The sequence below is a fragment of the Myotis nattereri genome (genome assembly GCF_964212035.1).
Source record: "Myotis nattereri genome assembly, chromosome: X".
Lineage (NCBI taxonomy): Eukaryota > Metazoa > Chordata > Mammalia > Chiroptera > Vespertilionidae > Myotis > Myotis nattereri.
The window spans coordinates 152,303,874-152,324,096 of record NC_138078.1 but is presented as its reverse complement, the minus strand read 5'-3'; the positions used below and the strand labels follow the sequence as shown (position 1 = coordinate 152,324,096).

General features: G+C 44.2%; 1 protein-coding gene across 8 annotated transcripts in view; it reads right to left on the bottom strand.

Annotated features, from left to right (window-relative positions):
* Positions 1-20,223, bottom strand: part of CASK (calcium/calmodulin dependent serine protein kinase) — a gene marked incomplete at its 5' end in the record, with an annotated part of 281,999 nt that overhangs the window by 69,286 nt on the left and 192,490 nt on the right. For 4 of the 8 annotated variants that reach the window (XM_081081814.1, XM_081081816.1, XM_081081817.1 and 1 more), the window contains 4 exons: positions 4,065-4,082; positions 8,108-8,207; positions 18,005-18,088; positions 18,913-19,035. In XM_081081814.1, coding sequence (XP_080937940.1) covers positions 4,065-4,082; positions 8,108-8,207; positions 18,005-18,088; positions 18,913-19,035 — 325 coding nt within the window. The remainder of the gene's footprint in view (positions 1-4,064; positions 4,083-8,107; positions 8,208-18,004; positions 18,089-18,912; positions 19,036-20,223) is intronic. The other 4 variants (XM_081081818.1, XM_081081820.1, XM_081081821.1 and 1 more) reach the window with 1 other exon arrangement.

The window sequence follows — 20,223 nt, the reverse complement described above, 5'->3', positions numbered from 1 at the left end:
GCCCTTACTTTGCCTCCTGTCTGTCTTTTCTCCATCCTTCACTGCCCCCTCTCAGGTTCACCCATGGCCATGCTGGCGCGGCACAGTATATAACGGATACCTATAGTTCAATGCCAAGGCCATCTAAAAGTCCCATCATTTTTCAATTCATCATCAACCCTAAATGTACACAAATACATTCCTGGGGCTTTTTCATTGCGATTGGTTTTATTTTTAAATATATCTTCATTGATTTCAGAGAGGAAGGGAGAGGGAGAGAGAGAAACATCAATGAGGAGAAAGATTCATTGATCAGCTGCCTCCTACAGGCCCCCTACTGGGGATCAAGCCAGCAATCTGGGCATGTGCCCTTGATTGGAATAGAACCCAGGATCCTTTCATCTGAAGGCTGACACTCTACCCACTGAGCCAAACCAGCTAGGGCCATTGCTATCTGTTTTAAACTGAGGCAGCAGTAAAAATGAATACAACACATGCACAGGCTCTTAAGCTGCTACTAGTATTTGTTTTGTTGGTTGATACTGTCAAATCTGAAAGAATGATTTACTTTTCTCAAAAACGGAAAAGGATGTTTTTATTAAGACCTCTAAGCTTGTAACTACCTTGAAGAAAATCAATCAATAAATAGTACACGAGTTCACCCCTCTAACTAATGGCTGCCCTTTCATTGTGCTTTAACCACAATAAAATGTGTTCCATTAAAATTTAATTTTCGGAGCAAATTCCGAAGAATTGAAAATAAGGTATCATAACAAAATCAGAAAGAACAGTTCATTTAAAACTGATAGACACAGACAACAGTATGGTGATTACCAGAGGGAAAGGGGTTGGGGGAGGTAGTTGAGGATAAAGGGGGGATAAATGGTGATGGAAGAAGACTGGGCTTGGGCTGGTGAACACACACTATAGTATACAGATGGTGCATTGTAGAATTGTACACCCGCAGCCTATATAATTTTATTAACCTATGTCACTAACAAATCCAATACAAATTAAAAAAAGAAAATTATTTTAATACTTATATCTGTATAATAGTTCATAATGTCCAAAGTGCTTTGACATTTATTGCCTTATGTGATGGCACAATAACTGTTCTCTGTAGGCAAATATTTTCATATTTGAAGAAGCAGAGTCACAGCAGGGGTGAGTGACCCTGGGGCCACAGCAGTGAGCAGAGGACAGAGTCCCAGGGCCCAGGTCTCTGATAACCCACTGCAGACTGGCCCCCTCAGGAACCACGTTTCTCCGTCATCAAGGTACCCGAATCATTTGCATCTGGTAATGAGATGATATCCAATTTCTGTTCTCTCTTTCATCTCAATTTTACCATATAAAGTTTATTTTCTTTTTTAAAATATATTTTTACTACTTTCATAGAGGAAGGGAGAGGGAGAGAGAGAAATATCAATGATGAGAATCACAGATCAACTGCCACCTGCACGCCCCCTACTGGGGATCAAGCCTGTAACCTGGGCATGTGCCCTTGACTGGGAATCGAACCCTGACCTCCTGGTTTATAGGTAGACGCTCAACCACTGAGCCGGGCATAAGGCTTATTTTCTGAGGCCTTGATCCAAACTCTCACAATGAAGAATTTATTAGAAAGTAATCAAGCTTTGCCTCCAGAATAGTATTGTACTTTAATTTTGCATGCTTCATTTGGTAATCAAGTTTGTATCTAAAAATCAGGATGATAATTGTAACTCTCAACATGCCTACTTTTTCTAAGAATCTCACTGATATAAATAGGTTTCTCGAAAGTTTTCTGCTACTATTAAGAAATAATCAAAAAAGCAGAAAACTGTCAACAGTTTCAACAGTTTTCTGAGTCTATTTCTTTTTTTATTTTTACTGAAATTATTGGGGTGACATGGGTAAGATGATATAGAGTTCAGGTGTACAATTCTGTCATACATCATCTGCATATGGCTTTGTGTGCCTACCACCCAAAGTCAAATCATCTTCCGTCACCATAGATTTGCCCTCCTTGACCTTAACCCCGCCACCCCTCTTCCCTCTGGTAGCCACCATGCTGGTCTGTGTCTATGGGTTTCGGTGTCAAAGTCCTTTAAATACCCTTCCGCTGGCTAAGTGCCTCTTCACACAAAGCTGCCTGACCGGGAAAAGCACTCCTGGATGCCTCCAAGAGGCTCTCATTCCCAGCGGAGAAACAAAAGCAGTTACAAGTGGGAGGAGGCTTACACTTCAATAGCCGTTAACTTGTATGTGGTAGGCAGCCCCTAAGATGGTCTCCGGCATCCCTGCCTCGTGCTAGTCATGCTCTTGTATAAGCAGCCCCTTCCCCGGAGTGTGGCTTGGACTTAACTCACTTGTAAGGAACAGAATAGGGCAGAAGTGCTAGGATGTCACGTCCAAGATTAGGTTATAAAGACCGCGGCTTCTCTCAGGCTCTCCCTTCTACTTTTGTCCTCCTTCTCTGATCATTCATGCTGGGGGAGCGGGCTGAAGGCTGCCAACAACCATGTGAGTGAGCCTGGAAGAGGCCCCGCCCCCCCGCCCCGCCACGGTTGGGCCTTCACATGAGATCGCAGCTCTGGATGCCGGCTTGACTGCAGTCTCCTTTTAAGCAGATGAAAATTCCCTCTTCATTGAGGGTGGGTGATCAGACATGGGCACTACATGATCATTCTTTTCTCTTTTATTTGCAGCACCTGGGCAGTTTCTAAGCCCACAGAAACGGTGAGATGATAAACGCTGCTTTGCGGTCATTCATGATATAGCAACAGATGATACGCGGTAAGAGTGTTGTAGTCACGCACCATTTAACGACGGTCAGGTTCATGACAGACCACATAGATAGAACGGAGCTGAAAGGGCCCATTGCCTAGGCATGTGGCTGTCATGATGTCGTGGGCAGTGCATTCCTCACATATTTGGGGTGACGCTGGTTCACATGGGCCCGCGGTGCTGCCAGCCACATAAAGCACACGCACTGCACACAATTACAGCCGGAGGCCCTGGGTGTCTGCACGGCGACGACATGGCCTTATGACACATTTCTCAGGATGCACCCCGTTGCTAAGTGGCAGAGGACTTGGTTAAATCAGCTATAGTTTGAGCTACAACTAATGTAACAAAAACCATGCCCAGGAATCAATTATGAGCTTCCAGACTTTCTAATTTATCTCTGTCTCTTACATACTTTCCCTCCAGTGAGCACAACATGAAGGAAAACTCTAAAATCATCTCAATCAGAATTCCAGCTAAAAGGAAAGAATAAACCTTTATTCTTTCCTTTTAGCTGGAATTCTGATTGAGATAATTATAGAGTCCTATATAGTTTTAAGAAATAATACAGGGATCTCTTGTACACATTGCTCAATTTCTCCGCTGGTAACATTTTACAAAACGATAGTGTAATATCACAACCAGATACTGACAGTGGCACGATCTGCCTACCTCATTCAGATGGCCTTCGTTTTACTTGTACGTGTGTGTGTGTGTGTGTGTGTGTAATTTCTTACATACCTTTTACTTTAATATTCTTATACTCAAATAACATCCCTTTGTAATTAAAATCTACACGTTACATGATTCTTTATAAATGTTCTTTCTGGAGGTAGAAGTTGTTAAGAGACAGGGATTCCGTATTTTATTTCATAGCTCAATGTTAATAAACTGAAAAGAGAGTCAATACCGGGAAGTAATAAAAACCGCTCACAGCTTATGTGAGCGTCAAAGGCAAATTCACTTACCCGCAGCTTTCTTGAAAGCAAACTATAAAGTAAAATGTTACCCTTCCCCCAGAATTAATGTTTGTGCTTGAAACTCATCTGTGAAATCATATTAAATGCAGTTACAATTTTAACACTGCCTCTTTGTCCTCTTATAACAGAAGTGAGAAGTTATATTCTCGATATAGCAATGCCTCAGGAAACCAACACGCCCAAGTTTTGAAGTGATGATCCGGCAGTGTTAAAATTCGTGATTAAACATCGAAACACAGACAAGCCAAGGAAAAAGTCAAGCTGCTTATGAACCATGCAAAGCCAAACACTGGTGCATAAAAGAGAAATCTTAGAGGAAAACGAAGGGATACCTACTTTCTGCGGCTAGAAGTCCTAGGAGGAAGGCAGCATATGGACAAACGACAAACAGTACGATTTTAGAGCAAGCAGGTTATTAAGCCACAGAAGCATGGACCCAGCTGAGCCCAAAGACAGCCCCCGTGTGGCCTGAGCACATTCAGTGGGACTGTTGGGTTTCAGGCATCCAAGTGCTGGGTTCTGATTCTGCCCTCTCTGATGGGCACGATGAGAACAGAACATTTCCACTTTGGGTTATCAAGTAACAAAGCTACCATATGCTGTTTAGCAGAAGATTCATCGAAACAAATTCGAGTGAATATATTAAACTAATTTGAATCATCAAAATAGAAGAGAAGCTCATCTAAAAATTGCTTTACAATGTAAGCAGCATTCCTACACCTGCTAAGGGTCTTCTTTAGATGGCCAACGGGGAAGCGGATTTGTTTTAAAATTGTGATTTGAAGGAGAATTTTTGGGGGACCAGAATAGGATTGTTAGCTCTTCATGTTGCGAAACAGGTCATTAAAAAAATCGAAGTACCTGGCATTTATGATCGTTTCAGAGAAAGAATAGAAAAGGCATTAGGTAAAGATGGAAAACAGTCCATCTTAAGAAAGGGTAGTTGGTGACCTTACACTGTTCTCTCTCTAACCCTCCTTGCCCACCCTCTTACCACCCCCGCCCCAAGCTCATGCTTTATGGTTAGTTTTCTCTTTTTGCCGTGAGCTTAGAGGAACTTTAACTTTTATGTGCTCTCTGTTTTGTACTGTAAACAAACCCAGGCACATGTAAACAGAGAGACAGTGCAAAGGACAACACGGGGAACTTAAAATCAATGGTGCAGAATTTAAGGATTAGAATGAAATAGAGAAGAATGTAGGTTTTAATGAATGAAAATCTTCAAAAGTAAGGATGAGATAAAAAATAAAAATGAGTTCATTCATGAAAGTGAAAGCTCTCTTGTGAATCCACTGGGACTTAGTAACCGTCCATAAGCCATGGGCTGCAGAACGGAACTTGCTGGCAGGTAGCTAGTGAGAAATAATGCTGATAAAACAGGCAGATGCCCCCTCTACATGGTCACATTCTAGAAATTATTTTGAGGGACATCTGAATAGTTTCTGACGGCCATGGGAAAGTTTGGAAAATATTTGAATTTTCTTCAAATGTCTTCTTTGTCTTTGACGTCTAAGTAGATAAACATTCCCTCTTCATTTAGGGTAGATCAGGCATGCACACTACATAATCATTCTTTTCTCACTCTCTCTCTTTTTTTAATATATATTTTATTGATTTTTTACAGAGAGGAAGGGAGAGAGATAGAGAGTTAGAAACATCGATGAGAGAGAAACATCGATCAGCTGCCTCCTGCACACCCCCTACTGGAGATATGCCCGCAACCCAGGTACATGCCCCTGACCGGAATCGAGCCTGGGACCCCCCAGTCCGCAGGCCGACGCTCTATCCACTGAGCCAAACCGGCTTCGGCCATTCTTTTCTCTTTTATCTGCAGTGCCTGGGCAGTGCTAGCTAAAACATTTTGAAGACATTTAGCACATCAGATGAAGATAGAGACTGCTTACAAGATCATTAAGATCCAGAAAATTTAAAAAAGACAAAAAAAAGTGGGGGGGGGTGTGACCGCAGGAAAGGGAAGAAGAAATGCAAAACCAAGCGACTAATTGAGGTGCGGGCTTGTGGGCTCACTGCTGGGCAGGGTAAGAAATGTCACTTTTGCTTAAAAAGCAAGTACTGCAATCAGACAAGATTTCAAGCACACCATTTAGAGGCTGCAGTGGAAAAGAGGAGACGCTGGGCAACAGAAGTGAATTTAATAGGAAGTGAGCTTGTCTGTAAGGAAGGACGTGCTTTCCTGGTGCGGAAAGGGAAGGCCAGCTTAGCACAGACAGGAAATGGAGCTCAGGATGGTCTCGCATTAAGGGGACGCATGAGCGACCAGGGCCATGAAGCCCTTACAGGGACCACACGGCTCTGCAGGTCCATGTATCAAGATGGAAATGGTATTAGAGGCTTTGATCGAAAAAAACTCGAAATACAGCCCACGTATGTGACTATGTCATGCAGTTCCAGTGCAACATAACACCATTACTGGAGCTACTCCCTGGAGACAGGGCCGACTGTAAACGGAGTGGGAGGCCCGCCCGGCGTGGCTCAGGGATTGACCGTTGACCTATGAACCAGGAGGTCGCAGTTTGATTCCCGGTCAAGGGCACAGGCCCCGGTTGTGGGCTCCATGCCCAGTAGGGGGTGTGCAGGGGGCAGCCAGTCCATGAGTCTATCATTGATGTTTTTCTCTCAATCTCTCTCTCTCTCTCTCTCTCTCTCTCTCTCTCTCTCTCTCTCTCCCTTCCTCTCTGATATCAATTAAAAAAAAATAAAAAAACCTGATCTTGGAATTAAGCAAACAAACAGACAAAAAAAAAAAGGATTTAAAAAAATAAAAATATAAATCGAGTATGAGAAGAGAAGGAGGATCTGAGCTAAGAACAAGAACAAGAAGCCACAGGCGAAGGGAACGAAAGGGCTGACAGGACACTATCGGGAGCCCGGGACCCTATCCGTAAACTCCACCAGGGCCGCGCCTTCCCGTGGGAGGGGCTCTGGGCATTACCAAGTCAGAACAAGAGGCAGACAGCCCGGCCTCCTCCGCGGTCTCTTCTCTAAGATTCCCACTTCTGAGCGTTTTGGGAAATCACCTACACTCAGAAGAGGAAGCGTCACATCCCAATTACTAAGAGTCAAAATGAGGAACTACAGGGGTGGGCAAAAGGTAGGTGCCGAGCTGTTCATATTGAAAAGAACACAGTGATTAATAAATAACCAGACGAGAATAAATCCTGGGTTTCGTGTACTCACAACTGTCAGCCTACTTTTGCCCCAGCCTGTGTAGAGCTGCCGCCAGGGGAACTGTGAGCCTGGTATTCTGCACAAGGTGGAAGCATGTGCGCACATGTATGAACAGAGGGGAGGAGCACAGGGAAGGATAAGCTGCTCATGCTTCAGGAAGGGCCTGGGCCGGATTCCGATGGTGCTCTATGAACATTGAATGAGCCGGTTCAAGAGTACAAAAATCAAGTCAACAGGCAAAGTCAACCATGTGGCAAACACTGAGGGGCTTTAATGAAAGAAGGAAAAGCAGAGGGCAGAGGACATATGAAGCAGGAGTTAAATTAATAAAGAAATACATAAAATTAAAAACTATTACACACATGCATTTATCCTATATAATAAAAACCTAATATGCTAAGTGTCCAGTCATCCAGGTGATCGGGCCTAAGCTGGCAGACGGACATCCCCCAAGGGGTCCTGGACTGTGAGAGGGCACAGGCCAGGCTGAGGGACACCCCCTTCAGTGCACGAATTTCATGAACTGGGCCTCTAGTATATACATATATATGGATCCCATAGATTTTTTTTAGTAAATGGTACTTGAGAATATCTCACTGGTAAGATGAAAATCTGAGCATTTTATAATATAATTTTGTGAACACTGTTGGGCATTTCAGAAATACATACCTACACATACATTTCATCGAAATAGGTAACTCTTCTATGTTCTTCTCCCATGAATGCTTGAATACACGTGTTAGAGACTTTATAAAAAGAGAAGAACCTGGAAATTGTTTCAAGAGATAACTCACAAGACAGCTTTACATGGAAAGATTCCATTAAAAGCAGTGTTGTGACAAAGTCTGAGCTGCTATGGTTGACAGGGGGGAAATCTTACACCAGAACTTTTTTATTGAGGTCCAAGGTAATCAGAAAGATCCAAAAAGATGGATTACGGTGTGGGATGGATGAAGTGCAACCCTGGGTCTGGAGTGGCGGAAGGGGAAGAAGCATTCTGAGGTGAAAAGAAACAAGTGAAATGAAAAGGAACCAGACACATGTGGATAGTATTTGGTTGTTGACAGACTTCCTTAGAATCGCTTAGAGGATCTGACTAGTTCCACCGAAAAAGGCCGATTCCGAATGGAAGAGAAAGGATGTAGACACCAAATGATTCACACCGGCGAATGGATGAATGGTCCAGTTACCTGAGGAGGTAGGGTCTTCGGAGAAATCTGGCAACTCTTCAGGGGGATCCCCATAGAATGAGTTGAATTTGTGACTTGACACAGCTGCTAGGACTGCACCCTAAAGCAAAGAGATGAAAAAACTAAAATAAATACATAAATATAAAAATTAATTAACAAATGGTTACTTACTAGTAAGGATTATTCAGAAAAGTCAACTATGAAAAGATGTAGTTTTAAATAATTTCCTTTTAAAAAATATATCTTTATTGATTTCAGAGAGGAAGGGAGAGGGAGGGAGAGATAGAAACATCAGTGATGACAGAGAATCATGGATCGGCTGCCTCCTGCACGCCCCACACTGGGGATTGAGCCCGCAACCTGGGCATGTGCCCTGACTGGGAACGAAACCATGACCTCCTGGTTCATAGGTTGATGCTCAAGCACTGAGCTAGGATAGCCGGGGTAGTTTTAAATAGTTTTTGACTCCTTCAAATCAATCACATGTGCATATACCAGAATAATACTGTTGGGGATTGCAAAAGTATATGCGACCATTTACATCTGGAACTCAAACACATACCACAAACGGAATACTCTGCAGTCTCTATAAAAAGATGCTGCAGAGGAATGTCTAAAGAAATGGAAAGATGCTTGTGATGAATGACATAAAAGAGCTTTAGAACAATCTATAGTATGGTCTCATTTTTGGAAAAAAGGGTTAATCTATATATATAAAAGGCTAATATGCAAAGTGTCCTCTTAGGAGTTTGACCGGGAGTTTGGTCGCTCACTATGATGTGTGCTGACCACCAGGGGATGGTGCGGAACAAAGGAAGGTCCTGGCCAGCAGCTGGCAGCCAGGGAAGGAAGGCCCCGGCCAGTAGCCAGAAGGAAGGCCCTGATAGTCGGCCAGGCCTAGGGACCCTACCTGTGCATGAATTTTGTGCACTGGGCCTCTAGTATAGATAAAAGAGACTGAACATATACCAAAATGTTATTAGCAATAATTATCTCTGGGTAGTAGGAATATGAGGCACTTTTTTTTAAAGCCTTTCCCCCCTTTCCTTTTGTTGTTAACAATGACTATGTGTTGCTCTTTTTTTAAAAAAAATATATTTTATTGATTCTTACAAGAGTAAGGGAGAGGGATAGAGAGTTAGAAACATCGATGAGAGAGAAACATCGATCAGCTGCCTCCTGCATGCTCCCCACTGGGGATGTGCCCGCAACCCAGGTACATGCCCTTGACCGGAATAGAACCTGGGACCCCTAAGACCGCAGGCCGAAGCTCTATCCACTGAGCCACACCGGTTAGGGCTGTGTTGCTCTTGTCGGGCCACACAGAAGAACCAAGTACACGTGACTCTTTTAAACCGCACGCACAGCCTCTCCTGACTCCTAGTGAGTCATACTGCGTGCACGACATCCCTCAGGACTCCTGGGCGGAAAATGGCTGGGAATTGTTGTTGCAGTAACTAGAAAAACCATAAAAGTTATTTTGTAAAAATGTCCCACTCTTCGGGTGTGTTCCTTGGCTCTGCCAATCACTTAACCCCTTAGCGTAGGGTCGTCAAAAGTCATAATGTCTGAAAGTGTCTGCAAACTGTAAAGCAGTTTGGAAATGCAAATAATTACGAACCCTACACAGCTAGAACATGAGCACAGCCCTTGGCTGCTCATTTAGGCAATCTCAGTATCAATGCCCTGAAGTAGGCTTACATCTAAAATATTGAACTCTTCGGTTTTTCTGAAAAGAAAGAGAAATCTTTTAATTTAATTTTTATTTATTTCAGAGAGGAAGGGAGAGGGACAGAGAGACAGAAACATCAATGATGAGAGAGAATCATTGATGAGCCTGAAACCTGGGTACGTGCCCTTGACCAGAATCGAACCTGGGACCCTTCAGTCCGCAGGCCGACGCTCTATCCACTGACCCAAACCAGCTAGGGCAGAAAGAAAAATCTTTTATGTTTACAGGCATATAATAAATATATGAAAACATTAATAGAAATACATTTCTTCAAGATTCTTTTTTTGTGTGTGTGGGGGAAGAATCATGTTAGGGTTTCTTTCTTTTTTTAATCCTCACCTGAGGATATTTTTTCCATTGATTTCCAGAGCAAGTGGAAGAGAGGGGGAGAGAGAAACATCTACACGAGCGAGATAACTGGTTGCCTCCCACATGCCCCCCTATCAGGGCTGGGGAACCTGCAAGCAAGGTACGTGCCCTTGACAGGGAACCGAGCCCACGACCCCTTTAGTCCACGGGCCAACGTGCTAATCACTGAGAAAACCAGCCAGGACTGGGTTTCTTTCTAAAAAATAGAAATGGAAAGAGACAGACTGCAGAAAGGGAAGAACAAAAAACAGAAAAGTGATCTTGGTGCTACCATTCCAGGCAACGTTTTAGATTTCTCGAAGTCTAGGGTTAATGCATGAGAGGTTCTTATGCAGAATTTGATGAAAATGTTGAGTTCTTCTTTTCTACAGTTGACGCTGATTTCACTTCACATATTGCATATGTTCCCTAAAAGCTGGGTGGGAATGGAATTTTTCTGAATCAAATCATGATTCCCACCCACCGAAACTAAAATTTTAGAGATGCTTTATTTTTACATCCAAGTGAAGTTCAATTCAGTTTCTTAGTACTGAAGTGAAAGATCTAGAAATATTTATACTATTAAGAAAGCACCATGTAAAAGGGCCGAGAGGTAAATTCTTTTATAACAATAGCAGCAAGTTCCTAATTTATCGGTCACATGGCTAGGTTTGTTTATTTAGTTTCCTAAACTTAGTGACTGCGTGTGGTTTGAATTTTCAACACAAAGCTATTAGCAAATCAGCAAAATGGTCCCAAACTCTTTATAGATTTACTAGAGGCCGGGTGCATGAAATTCGTGCATGGGAGGGTGTCCCTCAGCCTGGCCTGCCCCCTCTCAATCTGGGACCCCCTGGGGGATGTCCAACTGCTGGTTTAGGCCCGACCCCACAGGCCCAATAGCCTGCCTGCCTGATCATCCCTAACCACTCGCCTGCCTGATCGCTCCAACCACTCTGCCTGCCTACCTGATTGCCCCTAACCACTCCCTGCCTGATTGCCCCTAACTGCTCACCTGCTTGCCTGATTGCCCCTAACTACCTCTGCCTTGGCCCCTGCCGCCGCAGCTTTGTCCGGAAGGATGTCTGGAATAACGTCCGGAAGGTCGTTCGGCTGTCTGGTCTAATTAGCATATTATGCTTTTATTATTACAGATAGAATTTTATTAGAGTTTGAGATTCAAGCTTAGAGATGATTAATTCTAAAAGACTCATTTTGCGGATGAGGAAACTGAGTTCAGAGCGGCTTAGCAACTTGTTAAGGTTGCTGCCAACTTTGAGATAGAGCCAAGAGTAGACAGAATTGAGGTCCTCTAACTACTCTCCCCAAATCAAGGGTTATTACTATACCATGGGTCAATAATCTTTTTTTTTTTTCTGTAAAGGGCCAGAGAGTAAATATTTTAGGGTTGAAGGCCATATGTTTTATGTTGCAACTACTCAACTGTGCCATTATAGTGTGAAAGCAGCCATAGACAATACATACATCAATGTACATGCTGTGTTTCAATAAAACTTTATGTAAAAATAGGTGGTGTGCCAGATTTGGTCCCCAGTTCGTAGTTTGCTAACCCCTATAGCTATTAAAGAGATAAGATCTTATACAAGTAGTTTTTCAAACTGCCTACTTTATTAAATCCTTGATAAAAAAATTTCTAATTTAGTAGGCATACTTTAGTTTGTTTTGAGAGTAAAACATATCAATTTGAATTAAGAAAATTATTCACAATATGTTAAGATATTAAAGATGCAATTTTCTATTAAGAAAATTAATCCAGAAAGGAGAAGGTCGATTCTAAACTAAAAGAAAAAGACAACTACAAGTAATTAATTCTTAACTTAATCATAGTTATAGCTCATCTGCCAACCATCAAAATGGAATGCTCGCCGCTAAATGATTGTGTTTCATTTAAGGAAGTGAAAACAAGAAAATACTTAGCTCAGACTTCTGCTAAGTTAAACTACTCCATGCACTTAAGGAGGCAACCAAGTTAGTAAGTGAGGAACACGAGAGTTGAACACAGATATATCGCTGACTTGAAGACAAGAGCAAAAAACCAACACGTACTCCATTTTTGGTGCCCCTAACTGAGCTCAGAAACCATGAAGTTAGTCTACATCTTATACTGTGTACATTCTAACAAGTCTAAATACAAGACACACAGTATAAGATGTAGAATAACTGGATTTATACTCAAGTAGCAAGGTCAACCACAGTCATAGTGTAATATACCGAGGGGGGAAAGCCCATCCAGGGACATAAAAATAGGAGTGTAACACAGAATTCAAGAGAGGGTCATCTTATATGGATGCAGAACACTGCAGTCAAAGCCTTAAACTGGGAGAGGGCGAGGCTGAACGGAGATAACCAAAAGGCTGGAAAGTCAGCCCAAGGGTTTTGGTTGATTACATGTAAAAATTAGGTCCTAAATGGAAGGGAGGGTGGAGAGACACACAGAGAGAGAAACATCGATGTGAGAGAGACACATCAATCGATTGCCTCCTGCACGAGCCCCAAGCCCCAACTGGGGCTGGGGACCAAGCTTGCATCTGAGGTACGTGCCCTTGACTGGAACTGAACCCACGACCCTTCAGTCCTTGGGTGACACTAAGCACTGAGCAAAACCAGCCAGGGCTAATATTAATAAACTAGAGGCCCGGTGCATGAATCCATGCACCAGTGGGGTCTCTTGGCCTGGCTTGCGGAATGGGGCTGAAACCGGCTCTCTGACATCCCCGAGGGGTCCCAGATTGCGAGAGGGCACAGGCCAGGCCGAGAGACCCCACTGGTGCACGGTGCACGATCAGGGGCCAGGGAGGTACGCGGGAGGTTGGCCAGCTGGGGAGGGACTGCGGGAGGGCTCCAGGGCATGTCCGGCCCGTCTCACTCAGTCCTGAATGGCCGGACCCCTGCAGCAAGCTAACCTACTGGTTGGAGCGTCTGCCCCCGGTGGCCAGTGCACATCATAGCGAGTGGTTGAGTGGCCTTAGCATATCATTAGCATATTATGCTTTGATTGGTTGACCGGATGACTGGACACTTAGCATATTAGGCTTTTATTATATAGGATTAAAATTAAAATGTAAGTAGCTACACACAGCTGGTGGCTGCTGCACTGGGCGGTGCAGTTCTATGAAGTCCTGGAAAACAGCGTTCTTAAGCAAACTTTCTAGTTCGCACAGTTCAGGAGCCCCAGAGACCAATGCATTGGTAAGACAGGGATGCATGCAGACGATACTTCTGCAATTTGCAAAACCAATAAAAGAAAATTGTAGAAAGTTATCAGGTATCAGACATCTCCCTCACTTTCTGTGTATACAAGGAATACGTGATTTTGTCCCCTACATTCGATCACATGGCTTCAGCTCACCATGGCCTGAATGGACCGCAACAAACCTACCCAAATACAGACTCTTGCTTCTATTTATACAGAAGTTCTTCAACATACTTCACTGCAGGGTGATTTGCTTGCTAAATATAGAAATGATTCTTGAAGCAAAGGGAATGATTTCTAGAACAGACTCACTCCTGAGCCCCTTCCCTCGGGAGACAAGTTCACACACTCACAGATCTCCCCGCTTTCCACCTCCGCGTCTTGCTTAGCACCTCCTTCCAGCACGTGACAGCCAGGGTTAGAGCAAGGGGTGCCTCCTTAAGACACATAGGGCACAGGTTTTCTAGATCTGGATGGCGGTCTGTCCCACGCATCCTGATAATCACTGTGAGAAAATATGACCCTCATATCTAGTCTCATGCTCAGGGCTGGGCAGTTTGTTAAAGGGAGTATTGTGTCCAGAGGATTTTAAAAAATGTAAGTCTGTAAATTCTAGAGCTTAGCGTTCAATAAAAGGGCACCCCTCCCAAACCAACATATGAAATGTCTGGCAACCAAAATGGGGAAAAGGAATTGTCCATCATCATTCACAGATGTCAAATCAAGTGATAAAGAAAAAGAAGTGGATGATGAGAATTCAAACCACAGGCAGGGCTCCATAAATGCTGAAAAAAAATCTAGTTTGAAACACAGTCTGAGAATGATGAGTGCTTTCTGTTTATCCACACCGTATTCGCATCAGGGATTTCGTGTCTCCCGGAGTGTGCCGTAGAGGTGAAATGCCAGAACGGAAGTGCAGCTGTGGAGAGCAACAACTTCTGATGGTGGAGCGTTGATACTATTAGAACCAATACTGAGTAACTGTCTTGAAATGCCAGCAAAGTGAGTACTGTTTTATATTCTGGCAGGGAGTAAAACTTTCTGAATGAGGAAGAGGTTGCAAAGACGATAAACTTGTTAGCCAAACACCTGTTTGGGTATAAGCCTTTTGGGAGGGCAAGTTATTTATAGAGATCAAAAATCTTAAATACAGCCCTGGCTGGCGTGGCTCAGTTGGTTGAGCCTCATCGGAAAGGTAACCTGTTTGGTTCCTGACCAGGGCACCTGCCCAGGTTACGGGTTCGGTCCCCAGTTGGGGTGCGTAATGGAGGCAACCCATCAATGCTTCTCTCTCACATTGATGTTTCCCCCTCTCTCTCTCTCCCTCTCCTTTCCTCCCTCTCTAAAATAAATACGAACACTTAAAAAAAAATCAAAAATACATGTGTACACTTGGATGCCAACAATTCCAGTAGCGGAGAACTTACCTAAGAATATAATCAGAGCTACACAAAGATTTGCGAATGAAGACAGCCGTGCAAGTGTTTATGGCCATGGGAAACTAGAAGCCATCTCCACGTCTAACCATTGCAGTTTGTGCTTCGGAGTTGTAACTCCCAATAAGCTGGGCATGTCAGAATCAATCACCCCTGGAGCTTTTCCGATAAACACACAGCCCTCCAACCTGCATGCCTGGGGCTGAGGGAGGACGTGGGGCTCTCTCAGATGAGCTGAGTGGCGCAGTGAGCCACTGCTACTCTGGGCATGTGTCCTATCCCTCGAGCGTGCCACAGTGAAAGCCAGTATTTAAACATATTTTGTGCCCGGCCAGTGTGGCTCAGTGGTTGAGCATCGACCCATGAACCAAGACGTCACTGATTCGATTCCCTGTCAGGACACAGGCCCGGGTTGTGGGCTTGATCCCCAGGAGGAGGTGTGTAGGAGGCAGCTGATCAGTGTTTCCTTTACTCTGTCCCTCTCCCTTCCTCTCTCTAAAATCAATAAAAACATTTTCAAAGAAGAATATTTTGTCACATGGCATAAAAAATCAGGCTATGTGAAATTCACATAACAGAAAAGTAACCATTTTAAAGTGTGCAATACGGTGACCTTGCATCCTGTAACCTTACTACACTTATTTCTAATAGTTTTTTGAAGATTCCTTAGGATTTTTCTATATGCGGAATCATGCCATCCATAAACAAAGACAATTTTCCTTTCTTTCCGACCTGGCTGCCTTTTATTTTGTTTTCTTGCTTAACTGTATAGAGTACCAAATCAAAGGTACTGACATTAAAATAATAATAAAACAGTAACAACAATAATGTTTACAAATAATATCTATGGAGCACTTACGACTGCTGTGTACTCTGCTAACTGCTGCAATGTCTTAATTCCTTAAAAGCTTACAACAACCTTTGAGTCAGCTCTTATCCTTATCCCCATTTTATAGAGAAGGAAGTTGAGGCCCAGAGTATTGACATGACTTGCTCAAGTCTACACAGCTTGGAAGGGTCAGAGCCACGATTCACCTAAGGCCGTGGTCGGCAAACTGCGGCTCGCGAGCCACATGCGGCTCTTTGGCCCCTTGAGTGTGGCTCTTCCTAAGCCTTAGGAGCACCCTAATGAAGTGAATCACAGTGTACCTACCTATATAGTTTAAGTTTAAAAAATGTGGCTCTCCAAAGAAATTTCAATCGTTGTCCTGTTGGTATTTGGCTCCGTTGACTAATGAGCTTGCCGACCACTGGCCTAAGGCCCTGTCGCTGCAAAGCCCACTGTTTCCCACCACCATAAAGCTCCCCTCTGACTGGGAGCAAAAGCAGTTCTCTCCTGCTTCCTGTGAACCTCCCTTTTGCTCATCTCAAAGGGAGTCGGCCAGACTCGGGGGTTGCCCTCCATCCGGGAAGCTTAACCCCGGTGTCCGGGAGGAGGGATGGATGTAGCTGCTCATTTGGGAAGAGCTGTGAGGGGGGCTCTGGGAGCCGGGGAGGTGGCGGAAGAGGCAGCATGCGGACAAGGGCTTCCCAGGGGCTGCATCACTCGAAGGCGCACAGCTGTCGCAGAAGCTCAGACACCCCTCACTCTGCTGATGTTCCCGATTCAAGGTTGTTTGGTGGGTCAGGAAGCTTGAAATATCCCTGCAGAGGGATGTGGTCAGTTCACATGACTCCTTTCTGCTGTGACAGCTCGGCTCTGGCCAAATCGATCTTAGTCACCACGTGGGCTATTTCAGGCCCGAGTCTGTGGCGCTGGGAGAAATACAGCCCAGGTTTCTTTTTTTAAAAAAAATATGTTTTACTGATTTTTTACAGAGAGGAAGGGAGAGGGATAGAGAGCTAGAAACATCGATGAGAGAGAAACATCGATCAGCTGCCTCCTGCACACTCCCTGCTGGGGATGTGCCCGCAACCAAGGTACATGCCCTTGACCGGAATCGAACCCAGGCCCCTCCAGTCCGCAGGCCGACGCTCTATCAGTGAGCCACACCGGTTAGGGCCAGCTCAGGTTTCTTGTGATGGGCGAACCTGAGCCCTCGATAAAAGGCCTGCATGTGGGCAATGGAAGGCTGCACTCCAGACCAAGGAACGACACATAGGCCAAAGCCCAGCATTAGAGTCAAGAAGACTTTAGGGAAGAATTGAGGACGTAGCATAATTAATGTTTCTTGGGGCGGGGAGAAGTAACTTCAAAAACAGCTGACCAGCCCTAGCTGGGTCGTCCAGTGGTCAGAGCGTTGGCCCCGTGGACCGAAGGCTCATGGGTCTCATTCTCGGTCAAGGGCACATACCTGGGTTGCAGGATTGATCCCCCGCCCTGGTGGGGGAGCGTGCGCAGGCAACCAATTGATGTGTCTCTCACAGCGAGGTCGCCCCCCTCCCCCTTCCATCAACTTCCACTCTCTCTAAAAATCATGGAAAAATATCCTCAGGTGAGGATTAAAACAAAAACAAAAACCAGAAAAAAAGCTGACCAAAATTCACTTTGGATAATAAGATTTTTTTCTTTCGTAGGCTATACCGGTTCAGGTGTATAGCAAAGCTAAGAAATTCAAGTCTTGGGAAACTTCTTCGGTACCATCTTAATAATTATTTTTTTGCCAAGGACTTGTAAAACAAAGAGAAAAGAGCCAGTGTGAGAAAACGTGGCCTAGATTCACCTTCAATAATAATGGATAATAAGTCAGTTACTATTTTTAAAGCAATTTTATCTCTGCTATGAATTTGAAAAATCATACAAATTTAAAATATGACTTATCTTCATTTATTAAAACTTACTGTTTAGATTCATACTTAGGGATTACAGTACATGATTTAAAAAAATCATAATCTTATTGAAATGGTGGTAATTTCTGGAACTGGGATATATTCATGGGCCCCAGAACATAATACAAACATGATCATCAACTGCATGTCTGGCTTTTAAAACACATATCTTTTTATTGATTTCAGAGTGGAGGGAGAGGGAGGGAGGGAAACACCAATGATGAGAATCATTGATCAGCTGCCTCCCGCACGCCCCCTACTGGGGATCGAGCCCGCAACCCGGGCATGTGTCCTGACCAGGTATCGAACCCTGACCTCCTGGTTCATAGGTCAACGCTCAATCACTGAGCCACGCCAGCCGGGCTCTGTCTGGCGTTTTGACGATTTCTTTAATTTACCTTTAGTTTCCTCCTTGCATTGAATTTCCTCAGCTGCTCTACTGTTTCCGGAAGATGAATCTTGTAGGCATAACGATCTCTCTCCTATAAAAACAAGACAATGAACATCCGTAACTGTTTAAAAAAGTGAGAAGCTTAACCTAAAACAAACGCTAAAGCCCAAATTCTTAAATGTGAAACACAGAATTCTAGGGGACTGGAGATTTTAGTTCATGATTCTGGTAAACATTCCCAAATGAGGCATATGAAGATCAAGACGAAGAGAAAAATCATATTTTATTTTCAGCAATAATAAAGGGCTGAAATAACAAGTCATACAATTTTCAGATATATGGCTAAAATAATTAATCACATGATGATGAAGGTATGAAGTTACCTTTGACATGATCTTGTTGGATAAAATGAGCATTTGAAAATTAACTTCATCACTGATCCCGCATTCTGAGTTGTGAGGAATACTTGGATTTAAAAATCACAGTATCTTCGAACTAGAACAAACTTCAACACCATCTAATTCCACCATTTCCCCTTCAGTCCCTGGTGGGCGAGTGTCCAGTAGGAGAGCATTCTTTTATGGCAGCCCATTAAAATTTTAAGAAAGTGAAAAGTTCTTTTTTTCTTCTTCTTAATCCTCTCCCGAGGAAGGGAGAGGGATAGAGAGATAGAAACATCAACGATGACAGAGAACCACAGATCGGCTGCCTCCTGCACGCCCCCTACTGGAGATCGCACCTGCCACCAGGTATGACTGGGAATCGAACCTGCGACCTCCTGGCTCATGGGTGGCCGCTCAACCAGGGAGCCATGCCAGCCGGGCTCGGCTCAGATGATCAGGTGGGAGGGCCACCTTCGAGGGCAGTCACTGCTGTCGCCGGGAGTGCTCCCACCCAGGGCAGGAGGCCGCGTACCTTAAGCCAGGGGTGATTCAGGGCTTCGTAGACGGTGATGCGCTCGGCCGGGTCCAGCATCAGCATGCGCCGCACCAGGTCTTTGGCACTTTCCGAGATGTGGCTCCACTGCCTGGGGTTCATCTGGGGAGGGCGGCAGGGACAGGGGCAGGACAGTTAATCCCAGGGAGAAGGCCGCATCCGCTGTCGTTTGACATCCCTCTCCCGTGTCCACGTCCGTGAAATTCTCAGAGCACACAGCAGAAATCTACACTGAGTGGCCAGATGAGGACGACCACCTCCTCCGTCCTTCATCGACGCTTCCCAAAATACCGAATACTGAAAACTTCCTAAGCAAATACTCTCCAGGTTTTATTATTATTATTATTTGCATAACTAATTCACTTCATTGTACTGACGGGGTGGTCATCGTCACCTGGCCACTCAGTGGAACTCGAAAGGCTTGTTTGATAAGGAGGACGACAAAGGTAGAGCTTTTCTTGTTGCTCATTATATGAGAGTTTGCACCAGCAAATACTCCTTACGTATGTTCTGGTTATTACACGTTATATTTTTAATAATTGAAAAAGAGAATGTTTATGATTCCAATTTCTACCTCAGCTAGAGAGACTAGAATACTTTGACCTCGAAAGGACTAAAAGAACATTTCAAAATGAAAAATGGTACTTTTTACATTTAAATTTTATTTAAACCTCTGACATTATTTGGTCTGGCCCTACCAAGGCATTAGGGGTGAATTAATTAAATGTTTGACCAAATATAGCAGGCTAATTAAAAAATACATATATTTATTGATTTCAGAGAGGAAGGGAGGGAGAGAGAGATAGGAACATCAATGATGAGAGAGGATCATGGATGGGCTGCCTCCTCCATGCCCCCCATTGGCGATCGAGCCCACAACCCGGGCATGTGCCCCTGACCAGAATCGAACCCAGGATCCTTCAGTCTGCACGCTGACGCTCTATCCACTGAGCAACACCAGCCAGGGCCAGGCTAGTTTTTAAGTAGATAGTTTTGTATGGTCCATGAATGATGTAAATATCCAAACAGCCCTTGGAGTTTCAGGAGCTGCTGGTTAAGCCTGAAGGCCTGGGCCCTTGGGAGCAGGTTTGAGAAACCCTCTGAGCGTGCTGGTAAGGTTCCTGGAGCAGGGGTTGAGAAGTGTACTTCCCTGTCCTCCTTATGAGGGGGCCCAGTCTGGGGTTTCCTCTTCCTTTGGCTCCGCAGAGGAGCTGAAATCAATGTGGGGGGTTGAGTATATGAGGGGGAACAAACCAGGCTATAAAACAGTCACTAATTAATTAAGTAACT